General features: G+C 41.1%; 1 protein-coding gene across 5 annotated transcripts in view; it reads left to right on the forward strand.

The window, feature by feature from the left end:
• The first annotated feature begins 6005 nt into the window (after positions 1-6005).
• ARFGEF1 (ARF guanine nucleotide exchange factor 1) overlaps positions 6006-12655 on the forward strand; it is a 141392-nt gene continuing 134742 nt past the window's right edge. The window contains exons 1-2 of one of the 5 annotated variants that reach the window (XM_072734598.1): positions 6006-6119; positions 7003-7175. In XM_072734598.1, coding sequence (XP_072590699.1) covers positions 7052-7175 — 124 coding nt within the window. In that variant the 5' untranslated portion in view covers positions 6006-6119; positions 7003-7051. Of the gene's footprint in view, positions 6120-6364; positions 7176-7262; positions 7515-12655 lie in introns of those variants that run through there. The other 4 variants (XM_072734597.1, XM_026012191.2, XM_072734599.1 and 1 more) reach the window with 4 other exon arrangements.

Raw genomic sequence — 12655 nt, forward strand, 5'->3', positions numbered from 1 at the left:
CATTCCAATCTGTCTGCCTTTTCTTTCCCTTGCTTTATTATACTGTCCAAGCCCTCCAGTATGATATTGAATAGGAGCAGTGAGAATGGACATCCTTGTCTTGTTTCTGATCTTACCGTCCTGTGTTTCACCATTGAATTTTGTCACAATTGAGTATGATGTTGTCTATCTTTGTTTTTTCTTTTTAAATGTCCTTAACTGGGCTCCTGGGTGGCTCAGTCAGTTAAGCATCTGCCTTAGGCTCGGGTCATGATCCCAGATCCTGGGATAGAGCCCCACATAAGGCTCCTTGTTCAGCAGGGAGTCTGCTCCTCCCTCTCCCTTGGCCCCTCCCCTGGCTTGTGCTCTACTCTCTTTCACTCACTCTCTCAAATAAATAAATGTTTGCTGAGAGCTTTTTATCAGGAATAAATGTTGAATGTTGTCAAATGCTTTTTCCTATCAATTGATATGATCATATAGTTACTTTTAGTTTGCCAGTGTGGTCAATTACATTGCTTGATTTTCTAATATTGAAAGCCTGCATTCCCAAGATGAACCCCTACCTTCCCTCCATTGATTATGGTATATTATTCTTTTACATATTGTTGAATTTTATTTGTCAATATTTTTCATTTTTACATTTATGTTCTTAGGAGATCTTGGTCTATAGTTCTTTTTCTGTACTGCTTATCAAGTTTTTATTTCAGGGTTGTGCTGGCCTCATAAAATAGGTTGAGAATTATCCCATCCTCTTCTGTTTTCTGAAAGAGATGGAGTTGGTGTTATTCTTTAAATATTTGATAGAACTCACTAGTAAAATTAACTAGGCTTACAGATTTCTTTTTCTAGAAAATTTCAAACTACATTTCAATTTCTTTACAATGTAGGCTTTTACTAAAAATTCCCATTTCTAGTTTTTTTTTTAAACCTTGACCTCCAGAAAATTAATGCCCACCTAGTCATTAATGTTTAACACACAATTCAGCGTACTAGTTGGTGAGAGTAGTTTCAAAGGAAGGAAAAGATGTGGTCCTACTTTAAAATAATTATGGCACAATGTTGGTGAAAAAAGTATTTTCAAATGGATATATACAAATATGTGACTAAGAAGAAAGACATAGGGTAGAACAAAGGTTAAGAGCATGCATGAACTTTGGCAAGTGACAAATATATTTGGTTCTGTAACCTCGGGCAATTAACTTCTCTAACGTTTTTTCCCCCTCCTTTGTAAAAGAGGAATAATACCATACACATGGTTGAGTTATTGTAGGGATTAAATGAGTTAATGCAAAGGATTCATACAAAGTAAATACCTAGTAGTTATCATTAGTGTGATTTTACTGGAAAAATTATAACTGTGTATACAGAAAAGAGAAGAGAATAGTACCATGGTTTATCAGTAAGTACTTTCCATCCCTCTAGAGAATTATATAACTTAAAGATTTTTAAGGAAATTTAAGTGCATATGCTTTCAGTTTTATTACTCTGTAAAACGTTAGCACTTAATGATTTAAAATTCATAAAAACTCTACTACTTCCAACTTCTGCTCTAGATTTGTAATTTTTTTCTGCCACATTCTAATTTTTTAAAACTTCATGTGATTATCAAATATCATAATGTAGTCTCTTATTTAATAAAAGTTTGCTTGCTCCTCTTATCTTTTCTTTCTAAATCAAATTCTTCAATCTACCATGCTCTCCCTCTGTCTGCCCTGTCCAGTATATTGATACTTTTCCTGCAGAACAATTAGCAGGACCTCTGAGTTTGAAGACACTATCCACTTATTTCCGTAATAAACAAGATTAAAACAAGCTGACTGATAAAAGAGGAATATCCAATTAGCTTATAAGTCTGTTCACATGAGAAGCAAGAAAGCAGACTTGACTTACTTTAGATATGGTCTTTTAGTCATATTAGTCATTATGGCCTCAGCAGAACTGATATGGTTCTGTTTAATCAGTGTTTCCCATCTTTTACTAAGTTGCTTGCTTTATCTTTCCTTATATCTTTGGTCTTCAAAAATGTGCAGTCTCATTAAACCCTACTGTGGATATAGAATTAGGTATAAAGTGTGAGGTAGATGTTGCTATAAAAGGAGAGGAGGGAGAGATTGGTGCTGTTGGAGACATAAGTAGAACATTTAGAAGGCGATGGATTTTAATGAAGTTTTGAAGCTTGGGAAGCCTCTGTGGAAAGCAAACAAAAGGAAGTTGGTAGTGGGTGCTCTGGATTGCTGGAAGATGAACAAAGGCATGCAGATGCAGGAGAGCTTGGTGTTTGTACAGACACATGGTATGGGGATGCAACGGTGAAGGGCGGATTTGCAGGAAGAAAAGGGATGGAACTTGAGTGCCTAACGTGTATTTCAGGCAAAGAGAGAGTAGGCAGGGAAGGCTATAAGAACAGACTGTTTAGAGAAGCGGTATAGCTTATAGGCCCTGGAGCCAAAGTTTCCAAACTAATCCTGGCGCCACCACTTATTAATTGTATGGCTGGACAAATTGTCTAAATTCTGTCTGTTTCTTCATCTATAAATCAGGGATAATAATGGAAACTTCTTCATTTGGGTTACTGGGCCTGGCTCATAATAAGCTCATATAAATGTTAATTATTATTACCATTTCTATAGAGAAATTAGTTGGAGAGCCAGGGAAGGGTCAGATGATGGAATGTTTTGAAAGCTAATAGAATTTAGAGATCATGTGAAAGACTACTTTTTTTTTTAGTCAACTGAAAATGATGCTATTTTTGATGTTAACGAATATTGGCTTTTAACATCAATCAGATATGTTCAGCCTTAATTAAAATTTTATTCAGATTTTATTTAATTTTCATGTTACACTGAATTTTCATCTATATTTAAAAGGATGATGGGGAGCCCGGGTGGCTTAGTTGGTTAAGTTGGCTTGATTTTGGCTCAGGTCATGATCTTGAGTCATGAGATAGAGCCCTATGACAGTCTCCGGGCTCAATGGAGAGTCTGCTTTAGATTCTCTCTCTCCCCCAGCCCCTCCCTACTCCATGCATGCCCCCCCCCCCCAAAATAAACCTTTTTAACAATTTAGAAATAAATAAATAGCAATATGATGATAAACCAAGATGCTAAAACCCAGGTCAAAATCTTATTGTTTGATATTCTTTGACTCTTTGGACTCAAAGGAGGAATATTATCCAAAGAGAAAGGGTCGCTAATATACAGCAAAGATATAGATGAAACAGAAAATGCTGAAGGGTAATTAAATGATAGGAAGGTGAAATTGTAGACTAAGGGGTAAAAATGGATTTGGGAAAAACAATCATGTATAAGAAAACTATAGTCTAAAATTGAGAGGATGGTAGGCATTTCAGAAAAATTTGAAAGTTTTAAAAACAGCAACAAATCAAATGCAAGTTAATACTGAGATTGAATGTATTTAAATAGGATAAGCACCAAGCAACAATAATAATACGGAAAAGGGAACATGTACATGGAAACACACTCAACATTTTATATAAAACTTGCCTGAGCTGGATACCCCTCCATGAATTTCAAGTTGGGTGAGAATCCCCACTCCCAAGGCTACACACCTTCTGCTCCCAACACTACCACCTTTGGGGAGAAGTCCTAGGCTCAACAAAGGAAGAAGATGGATAGTCCTCTGGGAGAAAGGATGGAGGCCAGTTCTTCTGAGAGGGTTAGGTTGTATCTCAGAGCAGATGATTCTTCTAAAACAGAAAATTGTGCCCTTACCCTCAAAACTGCTCCTGTCCCAGTCTAGGCCATTTCAACAGTTTTTCTACTCACTCTCTGGCTCTGGTCAGAAACATGACATTCATTTGTGACTTCTTCCTTCCTCTTATATTCACTCCAATTCGTTACTAAGTCCTGTCCATTCTGCCACCAAAATATATTTTAAATCTGCCTACTTTGCTCCATCTCCATGGCCATCACTCAGACACCACTAGCCTAATGTTTATGCAAATTAGAAAAAAGATTCCCTTCCCAGGGCAGATGCTGGGGCTAGATTTGAACTTCATTTGCCATATTTGTGCAGGACATGATCTCTAAGACCCTGCATGGTGGTCCTGAACCCCAGCCCATGACATGCTGCTCTGTTGTAATCACCTTCTTACTTTTCTGCCCACATCCACTCTTGTCTCCTTCCAACCTATTCTCCACACAATAGAGGGGACTACTTTTAAATCCCCACTTTTACTTCACACCCTCTTTAACCCTTCAATAGGTTTCTACTGCTATTAGAATAAAATCCTGAACCCTTACCACAGCCTACTAGGTTCTGTATGGTCTGGTGCCTAGTTCCATCTTTATCTTTATTGGCACGGGTTCACCTTGATAACTTGCAACCACACTGCCTTTTTTGGTTCCTGAAATTTGCCAAGCTTCCCCCTTAGCTCAAAAGACTGCCTGACTTAGCTTGGTTAATTTTTACTCTTCCTTCAGGTCTCAGTGTAAATGTCACTTCTTTAAGAAAGCCATCCCTGAACCCAAAATCTAAAGATCTCCTCATAGCACTCTATTCTTTAGTGATACTTAACACATTGGTAATTATATATTCATTAGTTATTTACTTGTTATTCTTTTCCTGCTATATATGCTAAACTCCTTAGGGCCAAGGATCATGCCTAATTTAGTCCAGTATCTTTCATTCACCCAAGTTTCTATTCAGGTTCATCCTAAAGGTCTTCTCTATGCCAGTGGCTATACTAGATGCTAGGCATAGAGAAGCGAATAGACAGATGAAGTCCTTGCTTGTATGAGGGAAACATAACCAATCAATAAACATGTAAGCAGACAGGATGATTACAGATTGTGATATGTGGTATGCAGGAGACTGGGCTCTTTCAGCTCAGAAATATGTCTGTATGAATGCCAAATGTTTTGTTTAGGACAGAGCTAGCTGCTAAACATAACTGAAGAATTTACTTTGCTCATGTAAAGCCCAAAACAAATATTCCTGATGGATGGATGGCTCTCCTCCAAGTGGTAATTCAGGGACTCAGGCTCCTTCTAATTTGTGTTCTGCCATCTTCAGCATGTGGCCACAGAAGGGAAACAGCATGGAAGATGGATTGTGAAATTATTATTATTTTTTTTAATGAGCTAAATCTAGATGGTTATACATAATTGCAAGGGAGGCTGGAGAACATAATGTATCTCTGCACTGAGGAAGAAGAGTAAATAGATTTGGGGATTAGCACCTTCAACAGTACATGGCACAATACCGGCATAATGGAGAAGCAAAGATACATTAGAAATGGAGCTTGTTTTAAAAAATTTTATAATCTTTGAGTGTACCTAGAAATCAGTATTATGTCTGATTTTAGTATATTGAATCTCCAACCCCCAGGAATCTAGAAATAGTCTTTAAGATGAAATCAGTGAACTTGTGTATCTATTTCTCAGAACAACAGTTTTATTATTATTATTATTATTTTTTTTTTAAAAACACCACAGTTTAAAAAAATTAATCTTTTTGTCCATTTTAATTCAGGGTCCCCTTCAAGGTTTCCATTTTTATTTCCCATGGTTTTTAGCCTGTCTCAAATCTTGCCACTTCACAGCCTCTCCATTCGTAGGTTTGGATGATTGCATTAGGGCAAGTCCCTAGTCAAGGCAATGGAACGGGTCAGAAGTGAGAGATACTCTAACGTAGCTTTGAACTTGTAGACGTGCGCCTAAATCACCACGTAAATTCTTTGCATATATTTTATGGTCTTCTTTATAACTGCATGCTCCGAATTAAACACTGTAGAAGTTTTAATAATTCTTTGGTACCAAAGCACACACATGGTCACATGTCTGTGGTAATCTGTATTTAAAGCTCTTCTATTCTTAACCCGGTTTTCATGTCCTGACTGCATCTTAGTATTAAAAGCACAGACACACGGAGCTCTGAGGCGCTCCATCAAATCAGAAACATTTACCTGTTGGTTTAACTTTAGACTCCATTCAGGAGGGATCTGAAATCTACAGAGTTTAACCGAGGACTCTGACAGAGATTTTTTTTTTTTTTTTTTTTTTAAGTGAAACATGCCTGAATCCATGGCAAACTGGTTCTAGTGTACTCTTCCTAAGAGAGACTCCTCCTTGAGGTGGTCGGAGGGCACGAGCCTGGACAGCAGTTTCGCACATCGGGTAAGGAAATTCAGCGCGGCAGGTGGAAACCCCGTGCTGCTGAGAATGGGCGATGCGGCTGCCTCCGTGACCCCCGGAGCAGAAAGGACTGCACCTTCCACTCATGGGATCTTCAGGGAGTCGGAGAAGTGGAGGCAGCGTAGCCTGGAGTCCCTTCCACCTCGCGGAAGTCAGGGTGCCCGGGGCCCTCCGCCCTGAGGTGCGCCGAGCCGCCGGGAGGTGCCCGGCGCCGCAGGACGCCCGCCACGCCCCACGCCGCCCTGCAGGCGAACGCAGGAGGCGGCGAGGCCCCGCCGGGCCACCGTAGCGCTGCGGCTCGGGCCTCTCCTCCCGCACCGCCCTCCGCCCCCAGCCTCCCCGCGCCGCGGCAGCTCTGGGCAGGCAGCGCCGCCGCCGCCGCCGCTTCCTCCTCTGCAGCCGCTCGGCCGCTGCGTGACGCGTCGTTTCCTCCCAACATGGCGGCCGGGGCAGGTCGGCGGTGATGGAGGCCAGTCAGCGGCCGCGGCGGGTGCTAATCCCCACGGTAGCCAGGGCAGCCGTGCTCTCTCCGGGCTTCTGAGCCGCCGCCGCCGCGTCCCTCGGCTCCCGGCAGACGGCCGCCCGGGCTGGGCTCCCTCGCCGCCCCTGGGCCGGAGGGGCGAGTGGGGGGGGGGGGTGGCCGGGAAGCGACCCCAGACCCGGACGAGCGGAGGTCCGACGGGCGCGGCCCTCTAGGGGCGGCCTCTCAAGGGCTGGCGAAGACCCCGGGCCCCTCGCCCGCACCGCGGCTGCTCCCACCTGCCGTCCCTTCCTGATCCTGCCGCTGCCCTCCACGCCTCCTCTCCCCCACTTCCACCCCCTCTCTTTTCTCTCTCCTCTTCCTCCCGCTCCTCCTCCCCTCCAGCCGCTGGGAGCCGCGGGTCGGACGAGCCGCCGCCTCCTTCTCTGCGTCCATGTATGAGGGGAAGAAGACGAAGAACATGTTCCTGACCCGGGCCCTGGAGAAGATTTTGGCCGACAAGGAAGTGAAGAAGGCGCATCACTCCCAGCTGCGCAAAGCGTGTGAGGTGGCGTTAGGTGAGCTGGGAGGAGGCCCGGGGAAGTGGTGGTGGGGCGGGGGGGGGGGGGCGGCGCGGCACCCGCCCCGGGAGGTGGGGTCGTCTGGGGCTGCGGTAGGCCGGCGCCGCTGACCTCAGGGAGCCCTCGCGAAGCGCTTTGCTCGGCGGCCGGAGTTGACAGTAACTCGGCTGGATGCGGGGCAGAGACCGGGGGGAGGCGGAAAGGGCAGTTAGCTGGGCTCGGAATCGGCCTGAGAGTAGGAGAAGATTTTGCTGGTGGACCGTGCGGTGCGGACAGGCTGTCCCCCCTTTGTGATGAGCGGAAGAGGAGCTGTTGTTTATTAGCTTGGAAATTGAGGTGGAGCTGATTTGTTAAGATGGGGCGTGGGAAGGGTTCCGTATCGTAATTTCGATAACTTTGTCGTTCCGGCGTGGTACTTTGGGAAGACAGGCCGAAGTTGTTCCCTTGTTGACAGTCTTGAGGAGGAGTCTGCAAGAGGTGTCTAGTCCATTCTGACATCTCTCTGCCTCCGCCACAGGAAAAACAGTGATGTTGTATGTGACTGGGCTGACCTGGAAGAAGACGACCGGAGAGAGGTTAAGGGGTGGGGGTGGCGATATAAAAGCGAGGAAGGAAGGGAAGGACCTTTAACTATGCTGGCTTTAGTGACAAGGGAGGGGTTTGAAATGGGGAAAATGAAAAAGACAATGACACCCACCAGCCACATGTCTGGACAGTGGCAGCTGCTCTCAAGCTTGAATTCTGATTTATAGTTCAGAGAGGAGATGTAGCGTACCGAAGCCTGTAGCAGAGTAAATCCAAACAATACCTGTAGTGAGAACAGGCAGATGAGGAATTGTTAGAGGGGGAACGCTGATCTATTGCGTCCGTCAAAGATGAAATCTTTTAAGGAAAGACCAGGACATTTAACGCAAAGCGGAATTCCTAATGCTTCTGTTTTAATTTTATAGCACTGGAAATAGACTATATCAAGTTAACAAGGAAATGAAGCTTGTTAAATGGGCTTTGGAAAAAAAGTGTTCTTAAATGGAGGAAAATCCAAAATAGCTTAAATGTGTGCTGAAGTAAAAGGTGAAGACAGGAAAGGCCTTTTAATTATTAAAGTAGACTACTTTTTAATCTGCTACAATAAGCTGTACTGTTTTTCTTTCTTTTTTTTTAAGGTATTTTAAGGTAATGTTTTGAAAGATACTACTGAAAAAATTTCATTAAAATATTTTTGAATCTTTGGTATAGTGGGTTTAAGTTTAGTTATTTGGCCCTTCATGGATCAGCAGTTCATCTTTTTTATTCTTGTAGCTAATGGAAGACTGTTCTAGGTGGATGAGAAGACATTGTATAGTGATAAAAATTGAGTTTATATCTAGATCCTGAAGGAGTAATTGTTAGATTGGGATGGAATGAGGAAAGAAATGATTTTTAGAGTTTTTAAAAGAATTATGTCTAGGTTTATAATAACTTGCAGGCTAAGGAACTTAAGAGAAGTTTTAGTTTGAGACCAGATTTTCCATGCTAATTACATTTTTAATATATTATAGATATTAGACTGACAAGGTAGTGTTTTGTATACATATTTTTTTTCCTCTCCAAAATGCCAGTATAAGTTGAGTGTGTTTTAATAGAGAGTTCAGTGGAAGGAAAATCTGGGATCTTGGGATTAAATCCCAGTTCTGTTACAGTGCAGTCAAGGCTTTGGGCCTTAGTTTCTTCCTTCCTTGTAAAATGAGGATAGTGAACTTTATTATTGTACAGTTACATCCTCTCTAATGTTGTATGAACGTGAACGCACCGTTGTGTTAACTTGTGCACTGAGTATTCCTCCCCCTTTTGATTGCCATCTTCAGAGATTGAGGGCTTATGGCTTGATCCTTGCTGTATCTAGAAGTAGGAGCTACTGGGTAGTGTGTGTGCTAGCTATATGAGGAATCGTCTATTGCAGATTTTGCTGGTTTTACCTTTTTGCATGCCTTTTCCATTTAGTTAGGAGAAGCTTATTATAAGGGATGTGACTACCCAGGCAGGGGCTAGGCAATGCAATACTTTTTAAAAGATGTATAAGGTTTTTTCTCACATTTTATAAAAATTGCATCTAGTTTTCATGCAAAATCTCATTGAGCTATCTCAAGGTAGCTAATCCCTGATGAACTTTGTCTCTTCTTCTAGTCATCTATCTAAATTATTGCCAATCATAAATTGATAGGGATAACCCCTTTCATTTTTAAAGAAAGTAATGTTTTTTGTTTGTTTGTTTGTTTTTTTAAGAAAGTAATGTTTTACAGTGAGTTGGTGTCTTCAAATATATATTGTCCCTGGAAACTATTATAAACCTCCTCTCTGCTCTTGGTTATTGAGAATCCAGATCCACTTTGGTCTCTTGATAATCTGTGTGGCCATCAAGCAGGATGGGAAGGTAAACTGGAATGGACTGGTTTGGTCATCTCAGATCTAGATTAGGTTATGAGTGGGTAGGACTTGTATGATGGAAGTATAGAAGCTAGTGCTATAATCCTTATAAATATACTTTTTGAATAACTTTCCTGACTACACCTGTCAGCATTCTTCCTCCTTCCCACCCCCAGATATTTATGGAGCACTACAGAGGAGCTGGAGGGAGATGGACAATTAACAGGAAAGTATTTAGTATGTCAGACTTTCAATCCTTTTGTGTTTTAAAGTTACTGGCAGATGAGATTTCAGAAAACTGGTATTCAAAATTCAGTTACCTTTTAACAGTGGCCAGTTACAGTTTTTCTGTAAATAAATCATAGTTCACCACATATTCTTAATAAATTTTTTTTGTTGTGTTTTTGTTAAAGCTTTTAGCAAACCTTATCAAGATTAGGGGAGATTTTACTTTATTAAAACAAAATACGTTCCCAAAGATCGTACAAAAAGGAAATTACATTTTATTTTCACAAAAAGAAAAGTAAGGAAAACTTTAAAGGGTATGCAGATTATTTAAAAATTTTGTCAAATTATCTTACATTTCAGACTTTATTTTAAATAATGATTTTAAAAAAAAATTCTCCTCTGTATTGTTACAATCAGTGTGAAGTCCACAGGCCCAAGAACAGCTCCAGGTTGCCCTCTCTTGGTACCTGCCCAGCTACAGCTCTCTGCAAGCTCAGAGTAAACTCTTCCAGGCTGCCCTAGCTTAGCTTGATCCATTCCTGCTCTCTAGAATCCTGAATTAAAAATAGTCTGGCCATCTGCTGGCAGATGAGACAACAGCTGAGCTATTTTTAGTTTCAAAGAATTTAGGATTGTTGCAGAATGGGACTTGAAGGTAGCATTGTTTGTCTCACGGGAGGGTACATTTGGGCCATATTCCAATCTGGCCTGTAAGTTTCAGGAGTTTCTTTGATTTTAGAGCATTGACTAGTTCAGCTTCTGCTTCTAACAGATATCAATGAAGATACTCTACAAATGTTAGGATGAACTAGTTCAAGGTTGGAAGCTGGCACTGATACGGAATAGGAGTGAAAAAGGTTACCACAAGAAGGTTTTAGAGGCAAGGGAGGCATACAGGGGCCATCATAAGGGTGAGATCCCTTGAGATATGGGAGAATGATGGAGAAAAAGAGGACTTGTGAGGGAAGTAATTTTTATGTTAGACAGCATATGAATTTGTGTTGTTTATCATATCCTAAAGTGATCCTACTTTTACTTCTTTTATTTATTCTTTTATTTATATATATATAGTTCTTTTATTTAATAGTCTGTTACCCAAAATTATAGTTACCCCCAGAAATACAAATATAATATTTAGTCTAAAAGTTTACAGAACTTCTTTCTGTACCTCCAATCCTGCCCTTATTTTGGTTAGCAGTGTTGCAAAAAGGGATATATAGGTGGAGAGGAATTACTTGCGTGCTGTTTACCCCAATTTTATGCTGCTTTTGGTAATACCAATTTTTGTTACACTTCACCTTTTAAGGAAAAAAGTGATTCATTCCCAAATTCTATCCTGCAGTGTCCCTTTTAATTGTAATTTAAATCAATTAGCAAGTCTCCTTTTAAACCTTTCAAACCTTCCTTGATATTTAAGGTATAAGGTGTTTTCAGTAAGTCAGGCTGACAGAATTTTTGATATAGCTAGGATAAAAGAGTAATGAATCAAATGATTGATAAAAGATTCTATTAAATTTGAGTGGAAAAAAATACATTTGGATTTCAGTGTATATTCTTTCCATTGTGGAGATTTACAATGCACATTAACATAGTTGAGATTCTGAAAAGTCCTCTAAGAAAGATATCTGCTCTATTTGCTTATTGAAGTTTTTCTTAATTTATTTGACCCTTTTCAGTGTCTTTTAACACTTCTTTGAAACATTGTTCCTTGGAATTTATTTTGGGACCCTATTCAAGGGAAAGAAAAGCCCTAATTACTGATAATGTAGAGATACAATAGACACAGTAGCCCTAAGTATAGATGAGACTATTCTTCAGAATAGTCATTGTGTTTTGGGAAGCAGCTCTGTTGACAGGTAGGAAGAAGAAAGTCAGAAATAAGGAGCAGTTGGGAAGAGTGGTATCCCATCATAGGACTGTTTGCTTACTAGCTCTCTCTGTTTCCCATCCCATCTAATGGAAAGCAACTAGTTGCCTCTCCTGATAATATTTAACTTGTAGAGAAACGTCTGTGTGGTAATTGTTTTTTCAAAGCAGAATAAAAATATATTGGAATATATAGGAAATAGGAAATAATCTGGGGGAATATTTGTCATAATCCTTACAAAGTGGAGGAGGAGATATTTGAAAAGGGAAAAAATACGCGAAAAGATTGTCACCATTCAAATTTAGGTGTGTTCTTCATCTAGATATTGATTGAGCTAGCCAGATAATTGTGTGCCAGATACTGTTCCAGTGCTGGGCATACAGTGCTGAACCAAACATGCTTTCATGGAACTTACTTTCTAGTTCATGGAGGCTAACAGTAAAAAACAAATAAACATGGATTGTTGGATTGTTATTTGCTGAAGCAGTGGTTTAGAAGGGTAAAGGGAGAATGACCCAGGAGTGCAGTTTTAGATAGGGTTGTCAGTAAAGGCCTTTCTATGAGGTGACATTTCAGCAGAGAAGTGGAAGAAGACAGAGATTTAGCCTTTCAGATACCTGGATGAAACAAAAAGAGGTAACGATAAGACAAGTGTATGTGTGGTACTTTTTTTTTTTTTTTTTATGATAGTCACAGAGAGAGAGAGACAGAGACACAGGCAGAGGGAGAAGCAGGCTCCATGCACCGGGAGCCCGATGTGGGACTCGATCCCGGGTCTCCAGGATCGCGCCCTGGGCCAAAGGCAGGCGCCAAACCGCTGCGCCACCCAGGGATCCCTGCGTGGTACTTTCCAGGAAGAAAGGAGGTTTATGCGGCTGGGGGAGAGTGAGAAGATAGTGGTAGGAGGGGAGAGTGACTTTGGATTTTATTGTATCTATGATAGAAGCCACCCGGAGAGTTTTGTGTAAGAGAATGATGT

This window comes from Vulpes vulpes, chromosome 13, assembly GCF_048418805.1.
Source record: "Vulpes vulpes isolate BD-2025 chromosome 13, VulVul3, whole genome shotgun sequence".
NCBI lineage: Eukaryota > Metazoa > Chordata > Mammalia > Carnivora > Canidae > Vulpes > Vulpes vulpes.